The sequence below is a fragment of the Malaclemys terrapin genome, chromosome 1 (genome assembly GCF_027887155.1).
Source record: "Malaclemys terrapin pileata isolate rMalTer1 chromosome 1, rMalTer1.hap1, whole genome shotgun sequence".
Taxonomy (NCBI): domain Eukaryota; kingdom Metazoa; phylum Chordata; order Testudines; family Emydidae; genus Malaclemys; species Malaclemys terrapin.
In genome coordinates this window covers 218672601-218697202 of record NC_071505.1, presented here as the reverse complement: position 1 = coordinate 218697202, position 24602 = coordinate 218672601, and the positions used below count along the sequence as shown (strand labels likewise).

At 39.5% G+C, this 24602-nt stretch overlaps 1 protein-coding gene across 6 annotated transcripts in view; it reads right to left on the bottom strand.

The window, feature by feature from the left end:
• Positions 1 to 57: 57 nt before the first annotated feature.
• GPM6B (glycoprotein M6B) overlaps positions 58 to 24602 on the bottom strand; it is a 130247-nt gene continuing 105702 nt past the window's right edge. For 4 of the 6 annotated variants that reach the window (XM_054007534.1, XM_054007562.1, XM_054007524.1 and 1 more), the window contains 6 exons: positions 15832 to 16018; positions 13325 to 13481; positions 7553 to 7724; positions 4981 to 5054; positions 4551 to 4616; positions 58 to 1988 (listed from right to left, as the gene is read on the bottom strand). In XM_054007534.1, the coding sequence (XP_053863509.1) occupies positions 1839 to 1988; positions 4551 to 4616; positions 4981 to 5054; positions 7553 to 7724; positions 13325 to 13481; positions 15832 to 16018 (806 nt within the window). In that variant the 3' untranslated portion in view covers positions 58 to 1838. Of the gene's footprint in view, positions 3632 to 4550; positions 4617 to 4980; positions 5055 to 7552; positions 7725 to 13324; positions 13482 to 15831; positions 16019 to 24602 lie in introns of all 6 variants that reach the window. The other 2 variants (XM_054007543.1, XM_054007573.1) reach the window with 1 other exon arrangement.

The window sequence follows — 24602 nt, the reverse complement described above, 5'->3', positions numbered from 1 at the left end:
TTGTACAGCTATAACTGTCTAAAGAGAGTCTTAAAATAAGTATAGACAAATGGTGTGTCTATTATCTACAAATATTTATTGTAACACTTGGATATAGCTACAGGAAGCCCTTGGCACTGATAGAAAATATTGATTCACTGTTAGGTTACAAAAATTTATACATAGCAAAATTTAATGCTCTTTACATAAAAATATTAGACTACTTAAACAAAACTTCAGAAAACTCCCAGTAATAGCTACATCGAACTAGAAAAGAATTAGGCTTTAAGACACTGCCTCCATTACCCTTATGCAAACACTGGGCTAGAACATCACCTGCATTGCTGTAGAAATGTTTCTCTTTCATGCAACAGGTAAAACAAACACTAGGCTACACTGTCATCTGCTCTACAGACACTTTGCCCCTTTTTTAAAAACTGTCAAATTAGACTTTTAGGCATTTAACCAAAAAATTCAACTGTAAGGTAGTACTTGAAAAATGTCTGTCCACATCTTAATATTGACTTAGCTAAAGAAATTTGTGCTTCCTTTTTATTTTAATATTCAGCCAACAGTCAAAACTAATCAAACCACACATTAACTTAACATGGGAATATAACTTGACTTTACCATTTAATTTTTTTTCAAATGACTGATACTTGATTACCCCCCCCATACTTATATATATTTTGTAAAGAACAAACACCAACTATACCCATCACTAATACTCAAGATATCACTGAATGTTTCTGAAAAAACAAAATGAAGGCAGACTGCTGTGGGAAATGACTTTAACACGGCACCAGATTTTTTGCTGAACACCACACTTGCTTTTTGTGATTTTATAAAGAGAAAATGAATAAGCACTGGCTATAAACTTAAGCACCGAAGTAGAGAAAGATGGCTGACCAGTGGTCTGCTTTATGGCTGTATTTTTTTATAGCTTATGTCAAACTCTGCAGATTCACTAGTCTGCTCATTTGGAATAGTCAAATCAGTTTCATTTTAATAAGGTAACACTTTTTGCTTAATAATACAGATAATGGTCTCCTGCTACTATATAAATGCTAAGACATTTATAGAAAATAAATATTAAGGCAAAGCTGACATTTATTTTCAAAGAAGGGGATCATTATCTTGACAGGCATCTACATTCCATCAACATATCCATCAATTAATAAAAATAATTAAAACTTGGAGCAGCTGAGCGATTACTCAGCACCCAGCTTACGCAGATAGTAAGTGCAGTAGAGTGACAGTGGCTCACTATAGCATTATTGAAAAAGATGTGGCTCTGAAAATGGACTTCTGGTCTTCAGCCCATAAAAAAAAAAAAGTGTGTTTAGTTAGACACTTGCCCTTTTATGAATCAGCTGGTTTATTACATGCTGAGATTGTATCAGTAAATAAACGTGAGCTATGAGAAATCTGATGAGCTAGCCACAGTTTCATTTGGTATAGAACTGGGATAATTGTTTTATCACATCTCATAACTGTGCAATTATTTATGGCCATAAATCTCCTGCTACTTGCTGTTTTGGGTGACCCACTACAATTTTGTGGACGAGCTTTAGGCCATAAGAATTAATACCAAGAGTCTCAAAAGGATGACTGACTGGTCTTGTTACAAAGTGTTGCCTTTTAAAATGGCTGGACCTGAAACCTCTTAAATCTGTACTAAAGAAAGGAAGGTTACCCACTGGAAGGTTTCCCTTTGAACATGTTCCAGGAGCTTGAATGTGAAGTTTTTATACTTCTGTATTAGATTGTTTGGTAGACATACATCTGTACTGCAGAGCAGCTGTTTGACGATTTGTCAGAACTACAAAATTCTTCTGTTGAATTACTCTGGCAAACTTTTATGTGTAAGAATTGAGTTGCTCTTTTGACCGAGACTGGATATCTTGAAGCTCCTGCTCTTCTTTTGCTTTGATATCTTGGTAAGCTTGCATTTTGCTTGCATCCTTTAAGTAGGCCCAGTTAGAAGACAGTATCATGAGGAAGTGGATCTGGAAGAGAAGGGTGAGCATGATGGCTAGTGAGCATGTCAAGAGGCAAAGCGAGCTGCTAGTCAGATTAAGACGTTCATTAAACAAAAGTTATTCTACATTAATAAGCATTTTGCTATTAAACAGCACAGTGGCTCATTTCAATTGACTTCTAGAATTTTGCATGCTTATCTTCTAGTTTGCTTATTAAAAACTAGCTAGAGAGTGTTAGTATGCAGAAGTAGTAAAAATGAACTGAAGAGTTTTACTGATCTGTTAAAATGCAACACAGGAAAAAAAAGCAAAAATATAAGCAGCTTTTTGCATTTGGCAAATATATACTCTGAAGCTTAGAGTCGATAACTGATGCTTAAGTTTGTGGTGTTTTTCTTTAAACACATGTAGTGCAAAGATTCTGGTGAGATTTCCCTCCCGTTCCATTCAACCCCCCCAAAGAAGCCTAAAATTGTAAACATTGTTTACTATGAATAATAAAAAGCTACATTTTAACATGGGGAAATTAAATAAGGAAACGTGAGTCTGAAACTATAAGCAAAAGCATGCAGGCTGAGTTAACAAATCTTAGTGGTGGCATTTTTATAACTTTTTTTTTTTAAACTCCCATTTTCTACTTTCAGGTAAAGTTTGAGCATATATAGAAATTGTTTCAGTTTGCACAGTAAAAATCTCTTGCCATCTTCTTTTCACCAAATTTCATGCAAGAAAAATCTACATCTGAAAACACCTTGATTCTTTTGTGCCTTTTCAACAGTGTTGGTCTATGCACAGTTTCACTTCCCATACAGTCAAACTTATATTTTGAGATCTGGCTACTGAGAAATCAGTTACTACTTCATAAACAGTACCAGCACAAAAATGACCTAAATGCTGTTTCTTACAGTCAGTTTGGGGTCCAAAAAGGAAAGTGATTGTTTTACGCAGCGCTATAGAATGGTATTTTCTTTTTCCAGAGAAAGCATGATTTGGCAGTTACTTGAAAATTTAGTATTGAAGTTTCAATTCTTGTAGAGTTTCCTGAAGCCCCACTAATAGGCTGTGCCTTGTGACTTTGTCATCCATACATTGGAAATACTGGCAAATGTATAGGGAGCCTTTTTAAAAAAAAATACATTTGTAAACACATGGTACTGTATGTCAGTCAAACAGCTATGTGCTGGCACTATTCTAATCAACCTGGTCCCTTGTACACCATCTATAATGGATGCTTTATTCTTACTATTGAAACTAGTGCACAGAAGAGAGAAAAATAACTAATCACTGCCATTTAAAAATTTGTTTGAGAGAGAACTGTTAGGATGTCTTTCATTTAATAACTCCTGTCTTCAGAGGAGGATTTGCAACAACTAAAGTAACTGAATCCTCTCAACGTTTAGAAAATAGCCAGATCTCATCCACATCAAAATTCATATACAATAAGTCATTTTATTAATCTGATATGCTAAACGATGCTTACTGAAGCTATTTACAAATTACTGTAACAAAATTGAAAAGCTAGACTCTTAGTCTAGAGTGTCAGTGGTATTTCAGGCTACACATGCAGCTCTTTACTGGGCTTATGCAATTTAGAATTTAGTGCAGCAATCTTCCCGACTCTTAAACTTCAAAACAGCATAGTTATATGTGGTAGCCATCATGTAGATCAGCTGGTGGAAAAGAACAAAATACAGGAGAGTAAGATACAATAAGCTGACGGCTCAAGCCCTCTTCAAGCAATTTTTCGATCAATTCTATGACAGACATAACTGTCTCAGATGATGATTCAAGACTTGTACTAAGCAAATATTTTGCTACTCAGTTTTAGATATAATCTACAGTCTGGCCTGGGCAGCTACAGTGGAAGAATAGTGAATATCACCCCTGAATTTGGCTAATGCGATGTTAAAAGTTGATAGCTCCAATAGTCCCTTACTGTAAGAAAAAAAGTGAAACATGCCATCTTGTTAGTAGCTACGTTTCCACTTGCTGCCTAAGTAGCTTTTGTAGGCCCAGTACCAGTGACCTGACCCCAAGTGTCCTAGGTTCAGACAAGCAGAGTAACAGGTTTACATACTTCCCTTCACTGCGAAACAAAAAAAAGGGAGGAACTGGGGAGAGAAATGGCTCAAGTTTAAAAATCCCAGAAGCAGGATATTTCAGAACAAGAGAGTCAAGAAGTTTGGTTATTTCTAAAGAATAAAAACTTAACTTCTTATGGCCAGAATTTGGGATTTTTCTGGCTTTAAATTACCAGAGTTGGGCCTTGCCCCATCCGGAGTCAAACTGGAATTGCAAACTACAAACAGAGTAATTTATCAAATGCTATTAAAAGAGTTGCAATAAGCGAAGTTCTATTCAAAGTATTATCCCCTCAAAGTTTGCTTGCCTTTATGATGGATGTTCTAATTTAAGAAAGCTACATTGAGGTGCAATGCACCTAAATAATGGTGACTATTCTACAAGCTTAAGTGCAACAGGTCACTCTGTTTTAGTTGAGGTATCACTGTTTTCAAGGTGTTTAATATCTTATTAAAAGCTGAAAGGAGTGTGTTAAGTTTCATTAGAAATATGGAGGATGTTACCCACCAGGGCTATGACAGTGGCACCAGCTCCAGCACAGGCCACAATGAACAGGTGATAGGACATGTAGAACTAGAAAAGAAGAGATTAAAACAAATATTTTAATGATTAGAGGAAAATACAATTGAATCTCTTTGCCATTTCAATGTAGAACTCTAACACGGCAAATTTTTTAATTTTTTTTTCTCTATTGCTCTATTTATATTACTGGTTATTTACAGAACAGGTAGCCCAGAAGACTTTTAAAAAATTTGTTAGAGAACAGTTTTTTTTCTGGCTTTGGATGGCAGGAAGAAAGATGTTAACAATATTGATATTTGCCACTGTTGCATAGATGGTGGTTTTGGCATGTTAGTAGAGGCTTCTGAAAAACCCATTTATCTTCCAATATGACTTTCTTTGGCTTCTGCAATAGCCCTGTAGTTTGTTATTGTACCTCATTTGTGTTGCAGATGTTCTCTAAAATTGGACCACAAGCCCTGCCTGGTACAGCATTCCAAGGGATGATACCTGAAATGACAACACCAAAGCAAAATGTACAGTTAGTTCTAAACAGCCAACGCATAACCTTCCATTCCTCTCAAATCTTATTCCTCCCCACCCACATGCCAGTTGTGTTCCCTTATGATGCACCCACACATTGACCAGTACAGCTTTGAGTTGGCAGGAGAAACTACAAAGAAATCACTCAGATTGTGCATTCTCCATACACCAAGACTAGCTGCTGCTTGCCAAATGTTCTCAGATGTAGGTTTCCCATATGGCAGCCAAATGGTGATTTTACTCACTGTTGGCCTATCATATGTGAGCACGCCCAACTCCCCCGATTACGAGGGGCAATTCGGCTCTCAAAAGGTACGTGGCACCTTTCAGAATTGGGCTCAATACTGAAGTCCTTACTAGGCCAAAACACCACTTGAGTAAGGTTTCATTATTTTGGTGTAGTTGGTGGTAGGGAAGAATTACAAAAATACAGTATTTCCTGTTTCATTTCCAATGGGTAGAAAACATTTTAGGTGAACCCTGGTACGTATAAATCCCTTTCACCCCCATAGTGAACAAGATGCTTATTTACTGACCTGGTTTTTAAAGTAAATGAGATCTGGAAGATTCTAAATGTTTAAACTTTTAGGCCCATAACAGATGTAAATCTTAAATACAGGTCAATATCTTTAATTTAAAATATACTACAAGCATGTTTTTCAATTCATTTTGTAGGCCTGGCCATGTTAGTTTTAATCTGCAGTTGATCACTTTAAAATATATTATTGTCGGTCTTCACAATACAATTTAAAGAAGAGTTTTCAACACTATTAAAGCCGTTCAAACTCTCCTGGTTGGAATTAGTGGTTGTGGCAGGGGCAGACTGTCTGAACATGAATTTATCTTAAATTCATGGTACAGCTGCAGAAAAAGCATCACAGGATTTACTCCATAACCACTTTTAGTTCTGCTTTGCAATTCCAAAATACACAGCACCAAGCCAAGTAAATACTGTGGTGGGGTACTAATGATTCCTTAGTCAAAGACACATGTACTGAATGTGATTGTTCAATTCTGATGTGCATATTTGGAGTCTTGCACATTTACACTGGATAAAATTTTATTCTGGATTTGAGACAAGTTGCATTTGGATGGAGTTGGTAAATGATGCATTTATCAACTAGATGAATTTTTTTTTTACTTGATTTTTGTCAAGTTGCAATTAGATAGAAATTGGAATTCAATTAAATGTACAAAAACAGCATTTTAAATATTTTTTTACTAGTTAAATAAAATTAAACTGCTGGTTACATACAATAAATAAGCTTAAAATGCTTTGCATTTAAAACTGAGTTATTAAATAAAGGTCATTCATTTTAGTTATTGAATTGACAGAATGTTTCTGTTCACCATGGGCCAGACTGTCAAAGGTATTTAGGTGCTTAAAGATGCAGATAGGCACCTAACCTGCCACAGCACTTTTGAAAATCGCACGAGGCACCTCACTCTCATTGAAATAAATGAGTGAGGTACTTAAATTGCTTAGGGGCTCTTGAAAATCCCATGAGGCACCTACCTCCCATCATTTTCAATGCGAGTTAGGTGCCTAATGGAATTTTTGAAAGTGCCATAGCAGGTTAGGTGCCTATCTGCATCTTCAGGTGTCTTAAATACCTTTTGAAAATCTGGCTCCATATCCTTCATGTTTTTAGAGTTAGTAGATCTCATCCTGTACCACCTTGTTTTTATTCATAGATTGGAAGAGGAAAACAAGTTGACCTGCTTTCAACTACCAGTGAGTTTGTCAAGTTTGAATGAACTAGTCCAAATGAAAAAAATATTCTCTCTGAACCTGCTAGCTAAACTGAAACCAAAAAGAAATAAGACAAAAGCTTTTCTGCACAAACAACTGGACTTACAGTCACCCCACGGTAGAGGCTGAAAATAATACAGATGCTTACTTAATGTATTATTTTAATGTAAGATTTACAAAGCTTGAGTTGACCTCGAAAGTTAAATATTTTTTGACTGATTCTGTATATCGTGAAAAAAGCAGCACCCTTCCAATAATTAATTAATTTGAGGATGGTTCATTGTTGCAGCATTTTATTATTTAAATTATTTTAATAGATTATTGTAAGTTTAGGCCTTAAAATAGATTGTCATAATTTCAAATTTTAAAAATCTGTTTAAAAGAAAAAAATTAAAGTTTTTTTGTATTTAAAAAAAATCAATTTATATCCTCTTTGTTCCTAAGCATTTTATTTTGAGATTGTTTTATATTTAAACCTGATATAATAATATGGGTAACAGCTACAAAATCAGTTGAGATACATGACTTGCCTGTTCAGTTAACCTTCTTCCAGATGCATTCAGTTTAGTATAAACTGCATGAATTGGAAAAGTAATGGCATTTTCAGAGATACCATACTCTGCTTTTTGGTTCATCTGATAAGACAGACAAACCAACTGAAGATAGCACAAGGAAAGAGAATAAAGAATTTAATCAGTATTAAAATAAGTACCGTATTGCCTGACATCCACGCAGATCTGCTCCCCTGAAACGGTCATATTTGTCTGGAGTGATTTGATGACTTCACAAGTTGACCATATGTTATAGAACATAAAGACAGGCACAGCAGAAAAGCCAAAGACCCCAAGCCAGGACACTCCAAGCACATACGTGAGGAAAACAAACTGGGCAAAGAAAACACATTTCAAGTTTAATTCTCTGAAGGGAACAGAATGAATATGCTTTCTCCGGGGGGAGGGGTATCTATATTTTAAATAAGCTCCTACAAGTCATTTTCAGGAAGTTAAACATTAAAAGCCAGTTGCCATACAATTTTTCCTTGTAAATAGGATCTTTTGGGCAGTAGGAAAATGACCAGGCCAGCATTTTTCATTTCTTGCTTGCTGTTTTCTTTAAACAAATACTTGGCTCAAAGGCAGTAGTGAACATGTAAGACTCAAATGCTCTATTTTTAATCTGCTCGAGTAAACAGCTTGGTCTTCTGAAAGAGCAGTTTATTAATCATGGTTAGAAGAATTCTAAACTGAAACAGGAATTCTGATTTTAAGTTAAAACCAGTAAATGCCAACAAATCAAATATAACAGATTTAAAAAAATCAATTATATACCAGATATACAAGAAATTCTCTAATTCTTGCCAGCTGTACACTATGCAGGGGGATCAAACCATGCGCATCTCTCTGGAGATATAGTGGGGTCAATTCTGAACATTAAGGAAACCCATTTTTGTCTCCTGAAAAATTAATCTGGGTTCCTAAAATGAGACACCAGAAACCCTAGCAGGGGTATATCAACTAAGACAAGCTGTTTAAAAATGTTTTAAATTAACAAGACAAAAAATCATAGATATGAGATGAAACATCTAGAATCCCTCCTTTGGCAGGATTTAATATCGTTGCAGAGGATGTCTGAGATATTAAACAGATACTACACTTGATTTTGGCTTTGGAACAGCCCCTAATTTTATTTTATGTTCTGAATTGTTTGCTAGACTAAATTTTGCTTTAGAGAGCATGTAGAGAGTATCATTAGAGAGGTGTGGTTTACACACTGGTCTGGGCTTCTGGAGATCTGATTCAGTTCCATGCTCTATCGCAGACTTCCTGCGTAGGGTGACCAGACGTCCCAATACAATCGGGACTGTCCAGATATTTAGGCGTTTGTCCCGCGTCCCGATCGATCTTCGGTCGGGATGCTGCACTCCACCTTTCCCCGCACCCCTCTCCGCTGGCAGCACTCGGCTGTTCTCAGCTCCCCCGCCCGTCCCCAACTGCCTGCAGCACTGGGCCACAGTAGGGAATTGGGAGAGGGAGCTGTTTGTGTCGTTACACAGGAACTGGGTTTTTTGGTTTTGTGTATAGTTTTTTACTTTTGTGTATAGTTAGTGCCTAGCCCAGCGAAGCCCTGGTTCTGGTTGAGACCTCTGTTCACTACCCTGATATGTATAAATAATACATTTAGAAGGCGCTAGTTCTGTATCTCCAGCTTCATTGAAACATATGTACCAATTATATTGTAAAAGTTATATCAAGGTACTGAAAATACATCCTCCTAGTTTGTATTAAGGTGGCACTAGCAGAGGTGAAAAACTGGTTTTGCCAGACAAAGGGACGTATTTTCAGATTTCTCCCTAGATTCCTACGTAGATTAAGCATTGTAAAGCCAACGCAATGGAAACCCCTGTGAAAGTCAACAGGAAAAACAGGTCAAAGCGGGATGTGAAACAAACAGGAGCATGGGAAGACACCTTAGAGCCAGCATCCCTGGAAAGAAACCACAGGGATCATCCTGTCTTCGGGGGAGAAAACAATGAGTTTGGGGAAATATAAGAAGCAAAAAGACATTTTGTCATCCTTCACGGAGGAAGCTAATAGGACCGCACTTTTTGCATTCATGAAAATTGGATCCTGGCCATGTGGGCTAGGGACAGTGAGAGGTTGCTTTATGTGAGAAACTGCTTTAGACAAGGATTTTAGCCTGTTACAGTTAAGTTTAGACTGTAAGATAGAACTTGTTCTCATTATCCTTGCTCACTAACTCTTAAATCTTAATCTTTGTAAATAAACATATTTGTATTTATGGTAAGTAGATTCTAGTGCTGGTTTGTTATAAAGGACCTGATCCTGAATTGTACCACTCAGTGTGTACACTGTCTCTTTGGGGACAGCTTGCCTGGTAATAGGGTGACCAGACACCAAGTGTGAAAAATCGGGGCAGGGGTGGTAGGTAATAGGAGCCTATATAAGAAAAAGACCCAAAAATCGGGACTGTCCCTATAAAATCGGGACATCTGGTCACCCTACCTGGTAATTACCATGAGTGGCTAGTGACGGGGCTGGATGCTGCAAGGAGGACTCGGGGTTTGATGTGTACTTAGCACTAACCTGCGCAGGGAGGGCAAGGTCTGCAGTGAGACCTGGAAGTAAGTGCTTGGTAGACAGAAGCTGTTGGTTTCAGGGAGCTGAACCATAGTAGGCATAAAGAAGATTGCTTCACACTAAGGGTATGTAGTTGCAAGGTATCTCAGGACCCCAGGGGAGCATCTCACGTGGGCACTGTTTTGTACGTAAAATTACCTTTTTCCCCATTTTAGCATGTAGTCAAACTTTGCTTTGGCAGCAATGAGGATAAATAGATGCGAGATTGTGATGCCAGGCCAGACCTTTGTAAACCCAGCCTACCTCAATCTCAGCAGCCTTGGAGGAATTAAAGCTGTTACTGAAATGTAACTGCCTTGGTCTCTCCAGTTGTATTGGCCTCCTGTGCAGTTCAGCGTTTAACTTGGCAGAACTCAGCATCAGTGAAACTGGTTCCAGACTATCTACTATCACAGTCGTCCACTTTAGCAGTAGTATTTCAGTAGTGCCCCAGTCTTCCAGTTGGGACTTGGGACCAGTAGCGTTAGCCACTGTACAAACAGACTAGAAAGCCCATGGCCTGAAGAGCTTACAGTCTAGTGTGAGACAAGGCAATCAAGAGGGTGTGACAAACAAATGGAGGGCCTTGGGAAGGAAGACAAAGCTAAGAGTGATGGTAACCTGTCGGTACACAGACCAGCTATGTGTACCATTCAATGCTTCCTAATCAAAAAGGTGTTTTTTTTAAACCACAAAATATAAATAAACTGGCTATCAGAATCTCCATGGCCCTCTACTAGGCCATTGTCGGGGGCAGTTCTCCATGAGCATTACTGTAGAAATGGATCTGAAGGACCGGAGCGTCTGAGTGGCTGCATGGGTCAGTTTAATGAAGAAAAGAGTGATCCAAAAGAAAGTTAAGAGGAAGGAGGGTTGGGGTTGAGGGGGAGTCACTGAGGGAGAAGAGTATTGCTCAGTCAGGCTGATGGGAGAACTGAAAGACAGAGCAAATTTGTAGTGGAGAAAGTCCACATGGTCATGGGACTTTGCCCAGAGACACTAAGCAGCATGGGAGCAAGGCAAAGAGAGAAGAGTCTGGATAACCCAGGGTTGATTAGTGGGATGGATTTTGCAGTGGAACAAAGACAGAGAAGCCAGGGGGGAGGGGGGCAGGGAGGGAAGGCAGGTGCTTGCGAAGTGCCTAAAGGTCATGGGTGTTTATTTCTATAGGACCAGACTCTTTATTCATACTAAACAGTACTTCACTCCAGAAGTATTCCCATTGACTTCAGTAAGGATATGATGGTTTGGGGGGTGGGGGGGAGGGGGAGAGGGGCTGGCAGGTTTTTTTTTTTTTTTCTTCCCCTAACACAACATGAATATTATGGAATCCTTGACTCCTATGATGGCCAGGAAAAATGCAGTCTTAATGATGATCTGATATGACTCCTCTTTATAGCACTGGCATCCAACAATCATTCTGGAAGCTTGGAAATCTAACATATCTGCTAGAACTGAATCAGCAGCATGGGAAGAGGGAGCTGGCTGCACTGGCAACAATTACATACAAATTGTAATGGCCTAGATCTGTAATGTTACACAGACATTTCCCTTTTTATGTTCATTTAGTAACATCATTTTAATTGTTAATGTATCTTCTTAGAACTCTTATTACTTCTTGGCACTTCTAAATTCCCACATTTTATGACGGTTCAATTAGCATATTTGTTACAATTTCTACCTCTGCTACTACAGTAAAAGTGGTCAGATTTTTCAAAAAGTTAGGAAAAACTACATTTTTGCGCCTCATTTGAACATGCATTTATCACAGTTGCATGTAACATAGGTATATACATAAGGAGATGAATAGTCACTTATGTGATTGCAGTTAACTAACATGCACAGGCAATTATGCACTCAAAGTGAGATGTGCAAATGTATAGGCATTTTTGCAGTCCTGACCTTCGGAAAATAAAGCCTTAGATATAATTCAGTTGTCATCTTTTTAACGTCACACTTGCCAGAAAATAAAATGCTTCTAAAATTAAAAATGACCTGACAATTTAATATTAGCTTTTTGAAAAAAGTGTATTAAATAATGCAGTTGAAAAATTACTCTTTGTTCAATACAAACATGCTATTCCCTTTGTATTTTTCTTGGCTGAAAAACTCTACATTTATCAGCAATAGGTTTTAATTATTAAAATGCGATATAATCACACCAAAAGCCTCTTTTCACCCACACTTCCTCCTGGGTGATCCCAGTCATATTCCTTTGCTTTCTTCATAACTATCAGCTTTGAATTCAAATTTGCAGAGACAGCTTTGAAATCCTGTCTCAAAAACATTTTAGGAACAGAAACACAGAGTACAACCATGAGGGAGCTGTGGGCAAGATTTTGAAGTTTTACTTTTAATTTATTTTTTAAGTGTACTGATGGGAAAACCATTTGGAACTTTTTAAAGGTTTTAAATATTTCATCTGTATTGAAGACTCTTCTTGCAATCTTGAGTCAGTTGCTTTCTCTCTGTGCCTTGGTTTCTCATCTGTAAAAATGGGACAATAATACTTGTCTAGCTTTCAGGGGTTTTGTGAAGCTTGATTCATTGATATTTGAAGGACTTTGTGGCCCTCAGGTGGAATGCACTATAAAAATTTAAAGATTTACTATTTTTTAAAATAATCCTGCATAAACTCTACTCTCAAAGACTTTTGTAGTACTCCTCTAAGAGTCTCTAATGCTGTAGTTCCCAAACTTCTTCTGTCGTGCTCCTCCTTACCTGTAATGGAACCTGTCCAGGCCTGCCCTCATGTGGGGCGGGGAGGGAGCACCAACCCGCCCCACTCTGCTCTCAGCCCGAGCTGCGATTGGGAGCCAAAGCTGCAGCTGGGGCTGAAGGCAGAGTGGGGCGGGGGTAGCGCTCCCTTCCCTCCCCACATGAGGGAAGGCCTGGGCCCCCCTGCATCCACCCGACTGTTCCACCATGCCCCCGCCAGGGAGGCACGCCCCAGTCTGGGGACTACTGCTCTAATGCCAACTCCAAGCATCACAACTGTTTAAGGCCCAAATGTACTTAGCACCTGGGTTGAGCATTACAAAATTTACAATCTACAACCATGAAGCTGAGTTTAGAACATGTAAGTACCTAAATAACTCATTCTGCAAAGCCTGGATCCAGCTGAGCTTCCCCAAAGTGCAAAGACAAGATGGGTCTCAGTGCACAATTCTGAATACCTCTCTCTTGGTGGGTATGAAAAGTTTAAGTGGGAAAAAACGTGTGGTGAAACAGCATATGAGTCAAACTAAGCCAGATCAAAGCTCTTCGCTAATGTGCAGAAAATATTAAAAAGGCAGTTACTATTCTTCCTTTGGGTAGCTGGGTGACCGCTGCAGGACTGTACTCACCATTCCACTGATGCATCGGCCACAGGCTGTTGTTTTGAACTCACCATGCAGTTCCTTCACAGCACTTGTTGTATAAAAACCTTCCGCCAAAAGGATTATTCCATATAAGAAAAAAAATGATGCAATGCCATAGATTACATACTGCATTAGCTGTATGCTAAAATGGAAGAGGAAATAAAAGTTAGTCAGACTTGGAGTCGTGTTAAAACAAAGCAGTCTTACCTGATTGTATTAAGGATGAGCAAATTCATTCTGCCAAATATCTATTCAAATATTGTGGATCTGTTTAAAGAAGAGGGTCAGGGGCGTGTGTCCCAGCCTTATGATGCTCATTTTACAGATGTGGAAACTGATGTGCACCAGAGGGACAATGGTCTAGGGCCTGCCTGGGAATCAAGAGATCTGGGTTTTAAATCTTGCTTCTTACACTGACTGGCTGTATGACTTTAGGATAGTCATGATCTTTGAGTGTCAGTTCCATGCTTGCAAAATGGAGATATTTCTGTACTTCATAAGGTGTTGTGACCCTTAACTTAATGTTTGCGCTATGGTACATATGTAGGAGCAAAATGCTTGAAGTGGCAAAGGCTGGAAGAGAATCTGGATATTCTGGCCACCTAGCTCTGTGCTCACTCCTAAAGGGCCATGTTGCTTGTAAGGAGACAGCATCAACAGCTCCAAAATTCACACCCCTTTTACACCCCCTACCCAAATTCATCTGCATACATATTTTACAGTGCATGAAAATGATGTGATATTTTCCTGAGAATATGCAAATGAGCATCACAGTCAATTTTAACAAATTCTTCAGTGCAGGAGTGAATCCATAATTTCATAGCAAAGGTACAAGAATATCAAGTATGGTTAAAAATATAAGCCAGGAGTGCTAACCTACTAAAAAATATCTGCAGGTACTTTTAAACCCCTCCAACTAGATTTGTCTATTTCCATTAACACTTGGTATTTCTCGTTAGGCTCCCACACAGCCTGTGTCCATAGAAATTCAAGTACCAATTGCTCGTTTCCCTGAAACAGTGCCACTGTAACCATGGTTGCTGATAGATAGTTGGTCACAACAGCTCTCTCCCATGTGTTGCTATCAAGAGTTCTTGCAAAGCTTGCTCCCTATCGGTTGGATTTTCTCCTCAGTTAAACAAATGAACCCCGTTACTTTGCACATTCGGCTTTGTTACACTCAGTTGCTGAAGCTCAGCTGGTGATGCTACATGTCATCACCATCCATGCTATGGTTCTGCTGCCTTTGTAGAGCCCTGCAAATCCATGGATATCCACGGATCATTTCTGTGAAGTGAAGTGCTCAGATGCAGATACAAATTTTGGATCTATGCGGGGCTCTGTACATGTGTATAGCATGCATAATATACTAGCACCTTGTCAAAGGGTTTTTAGATACTATTAGATAAGCTCTTGACCTAGGGTAAATTGTCACCAGACAATCAAGGGCCGGGTGAATAAGATTGGAGGAGAAAAGCTTTATTTCTCGATAAATGGGATCCAGCAGTAGCTCATAAAATGAAGTACAGCGAGAGCCGGCAAGAAGAGGGGGAAGATGACAGGGAAATTCTGAGAGTCCATGTGCCTTAAAGTAAAAAATGACCAGGGGAGCATACCAGGATCCTACCCAACACACCTCTTAATCCTCCGACACCAATGGCCTCGTGCTGGGGGCTAGAAGAAATGGCTTGGCAGAAGAGGGCAGCTAAGCATAGTTACAAGGGCTCTACCTGCCTACTTCCAACAGCTGAGCATGCAGTGCTCCCATCCCTTGCTAGGCCAGGAAACACAGGACGTGATCCCACTGCTAGTAGGATTCTCCAGCCTCAGATCAAAGCTCTTGGGAACTCTGTGCACTTCCCGCCTCACAACCTGCTCCTGTCCTATTATTGATCATGAGTCTGGGGGCATTGGGGGGCATTGCTCATGTAGTTGAAATTCTACAGGGCTCAGTCCTGCACTGTGCCTCTGACTAGTGTAGCTCTGTAGCATGTGCAGAATGAAGGAGAGTGAGCAAGGGTGTCCCAACACAGCTGGCTGACTCACTTCACAGGAGTGAGTGTCACTCTTGTTTGCATATAGTTTGCCTTCCCCAGAATCAGTTACTAGCGATGATGCACCAGTGATGATTTGGTTTCCTACAGTCTGCTCCTTTACATTTTTAGAGCCCTCCCACCAGCTGGAAACAGCTGACATTTTGTATTTGATTCAGATCCAGCTGTTCCAGAGGAGACAAACTGTGTTCTCATTAGGACTTTACACCTGTTCTTCCTGTTTTGTCTAGCATAAGAAGCCATTCAGGCTGAAACTATACGCTGAATCTCCGTGCATGGAAGTGATAACACTAGATACTTTGTGCGGTGTGTATATTATTTAGAGAAAAGAGCCTAAGCCTCGGAGTTTGGATCCATCTCTAATTTCAGTTGTGTTTTGCATGATGGGGTGTTTTGCTAGAATTCTTTCATGAAGTAATGGAAGAGGGGCATACTTACACTTCACTCAGCAAAGCATGGTCACTGGAGTTTGTGGAGAAGTGTTGTTCAAGGATAGATACAGTTCCAGTGAGAGCCACATGACCACAGCCACAAAACAATGCTACCCCAGAAAAGCAGAGAATGGTTGCCACCAGTGAAGCATATGGAACTCCTCCCAGGCACTTAATGCAACATTCAAAGCAACCTAAGCAGAAAAGATGAAACAAAGGAAACATTATTAAGCACAACAGCAAATTATGAGAAGAACATTCACTTTTCATTTAGTACAACCGGTGGGGGCTGGCTCTAAATTAAAAAAAATAATTTGGCAAAGTGATATGTGGAAAGCTAACAGATGATGCAAGAAGACGACAATTCCTGCTCCAGAGCAATGACCTTCAGCTTTGTCTGTGTGAACTCAAAACACAAGTGAAAATGGGTTGAATTCTCGTATCTTTGCAAGATCAAGAAGAGGTCATTGGCTCATCAACCGAAAAAACAAAAATCCATTTGGCTAAGTGAGTCCCTCTGATCTGACTGCTCTCATATAATACGCTGCGTTTAAAAACTATTTGTAATAACAGTATGAAGCGTCAGTTACACTACTGCCATGCTCACTAAGCAAGTCCAGGAAACAAAAACATTTGGGAAAGATAAAATGTATTTTATACTTCTGCTGAATGAAGGAGTTCTATACTCAAAAATCTATACTTCAAAATCCGGCTGCTGCACACTTGGTCTAAGGACTGTGTTTTTATATGTCCTGAAAACAAAATTATATAAAACTAGTTTATAAACTAGTTTAGCTAGATAAAAGCTAATGGGGCTGAGAAGTGGCAAAAAGGAGACTATTTGGAATAAGAGAATCAGTTTTAAAAGGATAAAATTGATATTTAAATAGAAAGAGGAAAAGTTCAAGTGAATATTTGGCAAATAAATTGAGACTGAAGTTTCCTTTTCAAAAGGAATAGTGAGCTCTAAACTGTACTATTCAGAAAGCATAGTGCATAGCTTTGTCTCCAATTTAATAGAAAAATACTGGAAGTACTGTGTCTCTGGATGAAGGCCAGTTATACCACCACAGAATCAGAGACATTGTGATAAGGTAAATTCAGTTGCAACTATCGGATTCCTCCTGATGGCACTGTTTGAAAATCCATTTGCTTGCTGACTGAGTAATGTGAATTGGAAACAAACAGAGCTGTAAGTGTGTTATAATGGTAATGGCAATCTATATCAATTAATTGCTTCAGGGTGATAGCAATACACTGGCTAAGCATTCATCATTAGTGTATGTGGCATACAATTGTGCAAAGTATAAACCATTAGGGTACTGCTCAATAGAACTACCAGTGTTAAACGTAACAGAAACAGCCTGTTTCTTCCAATATATGGTACAAAATGAATCATTAACCATTTAAAATTTATGGAGACAATTGGGTGGTGCATACATCATAACTTCTGTCTCAAATGCCAAGAAAAGATGAGCAGATCTAGGCCTACTAAAGGAAGCAGGATTTTTCTAACATCCTGATCTTCCAAGTAATGAATGAGTTTTGCAACAGGCTCATCCAGGGGGCATTAGGAAGTAATGTGCATACAACAACAGAAAACCCTCTCACCATTCTATCAATGTAAAACTCTTTGTTTTAACGATCTCTTACCAAATGCCCCTGTCATGCTTAAACAGCTATTGCTACTTAGAGGTCTTATGAAATGCCACTTCAGTAAATGCATACAAGATTTAATTATATGGAAGCCAGCTGGGGAAGCTTTTACAGTCAAGTCCACAGCTGGAATCCATTCAGCAAGGAACTCTCTTCGTGCCTTGAATGCCACAAAATGAATACAGACAGCTTGATGTACTGCTCAGCCTGATGGGGTGGCGGGAAGGAAAGGAAGCATAAAGAAAGCTCAATGGGAAGAAATATAATAACCATAGTACATATCATCACCGAGGTCCAAAGCTAAAGCAAACTTCAGAATGACAGATCTTGCAGGGCGATCACCGGTGATATGGCAAATTTGCAAATCAAGTTTAGAAGGAACAATAGAATCACAAGTCCTTTCCATTGTTCAAACAGGATTCTTGGATGTTTAACTGGGCGGAGAACCCAGGCACTACAGCCCCCTCATTTTATCACTCTGGCTCTGCATTAGTCTGATTTCTCCTCTTAACCTGTTGCTATTATAACATCATCTGTCATGCTGGACGGTAGGATGTCTGGCCTCCTTCAGAGTCAACATCAAAGCTGCTCTGTGGGTCAAAAGGCAAATAGTGCTGAAGAATAACTTGGCAGAACCCTTAAATCCACATAGACCTATGGCCAAAGGTTACTCACAAATCTAGGTCATTCCAGTAGACTGGGCACTCCATGCTGTGCAGCCTAGTTTGCCATGCATTAATAAATACACCGGACTTGGGGGGCGATCTCTTTTGATCGCACATTCAGGCAGATCACACCATTTCATCAACAGCCCCTTGTATTCAAACTGCCAGCAGTGGATGCCCCAAAGCTTTCAAATTCTTGTCTATAGTAGACAACAGTGTTTATGGCTCAGGCCTCCTACAGCACGCTATTCCACAAGAGAAAAGGCAGCACCGTCCTTCCGGTGGCCTTCACTGTGTCATGGGCAGATCACTGCCAAGATCCCACTTGATCAAGTCCGTAAAGCTACTATGCTGTTTCGAGCCAGACATTAAACAAAACAGAGCCCCAGCAACCACCAATCCTTTACCTCTAAGTCAGCTGGATAACTGGGATACATACTCTCTGTGGTCCTTGGGCAAACATACACCCCCAGCCCTAGCTTTAAACAAAACAAGGAAATACTGTCAATGGCGTATTTCCATGCTAGACATGGCAGCGTGTACGCCTGTACACGTGTTCAGTCAACAACTTTTATGATGGAGTTTATACACAGCTGTTCCTATCAAAGGGTATCAGCTTTGCAGAATATACACCACCTGTTTGAGGCGTTAGACTGCCAGACCCCCCAAAATCCTTATTTTAATATGACCCAGTTAAAGAATGTTTGCAGCACTGCCGTAACACAGAAAAAATGTACTTTTTGGAGACCCTACATTCACATCAATGAAACCTGTTAGTATGAGTTTTTTTCCTATTTTATTTTATTTTTTACACCCACGATTACCAAAATACAACCAGGAGAAGCTTTTCAAAACCAGATACAGTAAAAGCTGTGTTATCCGTCACTTTATCAGCCAGAAAGCTCTATTAACTGGCATTTCCGATATCTCCCAATACAAATCTTCAATCTAGTAACTGGGACTAGTATACTGCCCAGGAGGTTATGCAATTGCACATTCTGCACTCTGTTTTTATGCAAAAGAGGCAGAAGACAAGTGAGCAAGCTGATATCAGGGATTTATTAAAAAAAGCAGCTTCCAGGGTGTGTCATAGGATCATTACAGATTCAGCCCAATCTCCTACACCTTCTACATCTACAATTGATATTGATAATGATGACCCTAAGGCACTGCAAGATCCTGAAGTGCCTTCTGAATCATCAAAGATTAAATTATGTTCAGTATCTTTTTAGTATCAGAGGGGTAGCCGTGTTAGTGTGGATCTGTAAAAAGCATGACAATATATGCTGTCATCTGACGAAGTGGGTGTTCACCCACGAAAGCTTATGCTCCAATACTTCTGTCAGTCTATGAGGTGCCACAGGACTCTGTCGCTTTTTCTTATCTTTTTAATGTTAAGTGTAAGGGTTAAGGGTGAACGCCATGCACTGCCCATAGTGATATGTAGTGTCTAGGTTGGACATTAGGAAAAAGTTCCTAACTGTCAGGGTGGTTAAACCCTGGAATAAATTGCCTAGGGAGGTTGTGGAATCTCCATCTCTGGAGATATTTAAGAGTAGGTTAGATAAATGTCTATCAGGGATGGTCTAGACAGTATTTGGTCCTGCCATGCGGGCAGGGGACTGGACTCGATGACCTCTCGAGGTCCCTTCCAGTCCTAGAATCTATGAATCTATGAATCTATAAGATAACCCTACTGTATAGAAAATGTTACCTATATACACCTAAGTGCTTCAAGAAACCAACTATTCTGCAGTGCAGTACTGCTGCTGGATTGGTGAGTACCTATATACTATTTTATACTTGATTCATTTTATTGTATTCTAATTCTTTGAAAATTGGTATTCCATTGGTAAGTATAACTCTTAGTTAACTGGAATTTTTGACTAACCAGCACCCCCCCCCCACCCCATTCCCCCAACATGCCGGATAACAAAGCTTTTACTGTACTACTATTAGTTCAGACAAAATTAAGGATTTTTTCTTACCAAACTTTCTAGGCTAGTATTGGAGTATTTCCATTAAACATGGAGGTCCAGAACTTCAGCTGGTCTACTGAGCTATGTCAGGTTACGGCAGCTGAGAATCTAGCCTGGAGAATTTGATCTTTCTAGATGCAGTTTGCCTTGTGCTCGGCTATATTTCTGAATCAGTAGGCAGTGAGTTACCATACAACTGAAAAGCAGTGGCAAATTTGTAAATCAATATGAAATAAGCAGACTAAGTTGATAACACATTCTGCTGCTGAAGCTGCGTATCCTGTAAACAATGTTGCAGTATTTAGTATGATTTAGGAAGTTTATTAAAAACATGTTAATAAAAAATCTGTTTGGCACAAATTCTGCTCTGTCTTTACTTTGCACACAGATAATACCATGCAATTTTTAGCACTCTATGCACCCTAGCACATCAGCAGTGTAAAACAGTTTAAATATAAACCAGGCATTACAAATACACATCAATGCATCTGGCTTTCAATGGCCATTTTGTCTAACACATCACTAGAATCTTTTGTGCAGCTCAGCAGAATAAAAACATTTTTTGTCCTCAGGCTTGTGAGCAGAAGTTGCCATGGAGGCAGGTTAATAACAGCCCAGTGATTTGCCCAGAGCTGCTTGTGATCCTGGCTACAGATTTAACACACTCTCAGAAGGAGGCCAGCTAAAACAAGGACTGAGATTATTCTCTAGGGAATGAATGCTATTAAACACACACATACAACTCACCCTGAATATTTCTTACTAAGGGAAAAAAATAAATAGAGGAGAAAGAACAGGAACTAACTATTCTCTTGTAGTCTCTTGGAAACTATCAGTCATAGGAAACTGGTAAAGGATCAACCTATACATAAAAAGTCAGCGATGATACTGGTTGTTCATATAATTCTTCTTTGAGCTGCGATGAGCAATATACCCATAAATAACTAGGAGAGGAGACTATATACAGACCACGGAATATGTGCAGGACTTTAGTCACACAATTCCCATTAATGCCAATGGCAGTTGCGTGGCCAAATATCTGTCAGCACTGTGAAGGTGTACCCGATTTAAATCCAGAAAAGCAAGGAAATGCAGAATTAATGGGGAGGGACTTGCAGACAGCAATTCTCAGTCTGTAACACACCCTGCTGAGGTAAGGTTGGGGCAAGATTACAACTTCTCTAATAGGAACAATACGGCCTGCCATATAGTGGACACAAAGGGGTGAGTTTACGACACACAGCGCTTACTCTTGTCCTTAGGATCTTGAGCTCTCAAATTTCAGGGGTTTGATGAGTAAGACAGACATTGACTACTCAGAGTCATCAGAGTTATAGACAAAATGAAATTTACTTGACTCCTCTCTCAGCCATAAACATCCAGTGACCATCTGCATTTGATGTGATATCAGCAAAACGTATGTTGGAACATCACCCAAAGCAGGAATCAATGAACTGTGGCAACAAGGGGGATTGCGAGGGAAAATCTTTACCACCACAACAATACGTCAAAAGTGTGTGTTAAATGTTTCTCCTCTGACCTTTTCTATTTGGCACAATCAGCACTTGGCCCTAGAATTGTAATTTTTAAAAATTATTTGCAAGCCTCTGTTAAGGCCTATGCCCCGTTCTTACCTTGTCCCGCTCAATTTCAATTTTGCAAACAAATTATAAAAAACATAACTCGATACACTAAGCCAAAATCCTTGCTTAGGTACTAGAGCAAGGAGTGCGACTGAACTGCAGAAAAATAGGCTGAGCTAAGGGTGAACTCAAATATTGCTATTCATATGATTAATACTTAGCATGTGCATAAATCTTTGCAGGGCTTGGACCTATAATACTGCATGTTATAATAAGAGGAGCTTAGGCCCCTTTGTATTGTGAAAGAACACTGTCTGTGCATACCACTATAAACTATCTAAGGGTCCTGATGCACTAAGGATTAACCTTCTGCTGCAGGTACTATGTATGTCATATCAATATTTTCCTTTACACATATGCTTATAAAAAGCTGCTATTGCAGGCTTTCTAACTGCTACTTTTCAAGCTTAAGAAGGAACCAAGTCACAATAAGAACTAACTACTTTGGAGAACCAACATGGTTTAGTTCAATGGTGTCCAACCTTCTCAGCCAGAGTGTCAGACATATTATTTCAAGAAGGTCAAGGAGTCACAACAATACTTTGGGAAAGATTCTGCCCTGCCAGAGGTGGTGTGTGAAAACCTATGAATCTATAGTGAAGACAGAAATGCACATTATTCCAAATTAAATCAGTTTGATGCAGTTCTAGTTCTGTGAAATGGTCCTTCAGTTTATAAGTGTTCAGAAGATGGCCTCTTTTAAGGCAATATGATCTATAAAATATGAAACATTGATTCCATGTTTGTTACATGCATCAATTCTAGGCTGCTAATGATACATAACACCAAGTATTCAACTACTGGTTTCAGAGTAGCAGCCATGTTAGTCTGTTTCCACAAAAAGAACAGGAGTACTTGTGAACTACTGTGACACATGAGACAATAGGCCAAGAGCAGGTCTCTTGTTCCAGTTTGGTCAGCCTGAGATGAAAGTCCAACAACTTCATTTCTTGTCAACAGAAGAGACAGGAACACTTTCCAGCCCATGAGACAATGCACTTCAAAGCAAGGCACTTCTGCACCATCTCTGAAGAGAAGAAAGTTGGTCAACTTGTGCTTTAAGAGAGGATTTGCTTTGAACAGTCTTAACTGGGTCCATAATGGTGGATATTTTCCCACTCATTTCTCTCACTACACTGGTCTACAATTTTTGAGAAGTCGTCTGCTTCAGAGATAAAATGTACTATTTATTATGTATTTTGATGTGCTGAATTCAAATACGACAACTAAAACAACTAATTGACTACTGTTTCTAAGATATTTAAGTTTTTACATTTTATGTCTATGTATATTGTGTAGATAGAGTTTTAATCATAAATTGTAAACCAGGTCTTTTCATGTGTTTATGGTTGCTTTACATGATAATATTTCACCTGTCCTGTTTATGTAACACTTTAAAAATCAGCAAAAGGGTTATATAAATAAAATTTATTATGAAACAAAAGGCAAAAAACTATTATGTACATGTTTAGTCCTATTCAGTGTCTACTCGGCGCTTCTTGGCTTGTCTCTTGTATTCATTAAATGGAGCATCTCTTGTCACTGTCCAGCAATAGTCTGCAAACATTGATGGGCTCCATTTGCCCTGATAGCGTTTCTCCATTGTTGCAATGTCCTGGTGAGATCGCTCGCCGTGCTCGTCACTCACTGCTCCACAGTGACATGTTGCAACCAAGGCTTTTGTATGCCTTGAGGAGGTTTTCCACCAACAACCTGCAGTTGTCTGCCTTTTGTTTCCGAGAAAATTTATTGCCACTAACTGGAAGGCTTTTCCTGCAGTCTTTTCCTTGCCACGCAGTGCATGGTCAAATGCATCATCTCGAAGAAGTTCACGAATCTGAGGACCAACAAAGACACCTTCCTTTATTTTAGCTTCACTTAAACTTGGAAATTTTCCATAGAGGTACTTGAAAGCTGCTTGTGTTTTGTCAATGGCCTTGACAAAGTTCTTCATCAGACCCAGCTTGATGTGTAAGGGTGTAAAATCTTCCTGGATTCAACAAGTGGTGAATGCTGAACACTTTTCCTCCCAGGCTCCAATGACTATCGGAGTGACCAATCTTTCTTGATGTAGTGGGAATCTCTTGCACGACTATCCCATTCGCAGAGAAAACAGCAGTACTTTGTGTATCCAGTCTGCAGACCAAGCAAGAGAGCAACAACCTTCAAATCGCCACAAAGCTGCCACTGATGTTGGTCATAGTTTATGCACCTCAAAAGTTGTTTCATGTTGTCATAGGTTTCCGTCATATGGACTGCATGACCAACTGGAATTGATGGCAAAACATTGCCATTATGCAGTAAAACAGCTTTAAGACTCGTCTTCGATGAATCAATGAACAGTCTCCACTCATCTGGATCGTGAACGATGCTGAGAGCTGCCATCACACCATCGAAGTTGTTGCAGGCTACAAGATCACCTTCCATGAAGAAGAATGGGACAAGATCCTTTTGACGGTCACGGAACATGGAAACCCTAACATCACCTGCCAGGAGATTCCACTGCTGTAGTCTGGAGCCCAACAGCTCTGCCTTACTCTTGGGTAGTTCCAAATCCCTGACAAGGTCATTCAGTTCACCTTGTGTTATGAGGTGTGGTTCAGAGGAGGAGGATGGGAGAAAATGTGGGTCCTGTGACATTGATGGTACAGGACCAGAAGTTTCATCCTCTTCCTCGTCTGACTCAAGTGAGAATGATTCTGGTGCATCAGGAACCAGCAGTCCTTCTCTGTGGGGTACTGGGCGTAGAGCTGATGGAATGTTTGGATAATGCACAGTCCACTTTTTCTTCTTTGACACACCTTTCCCAACTGGAGGCACCATGCAGAAGTAACA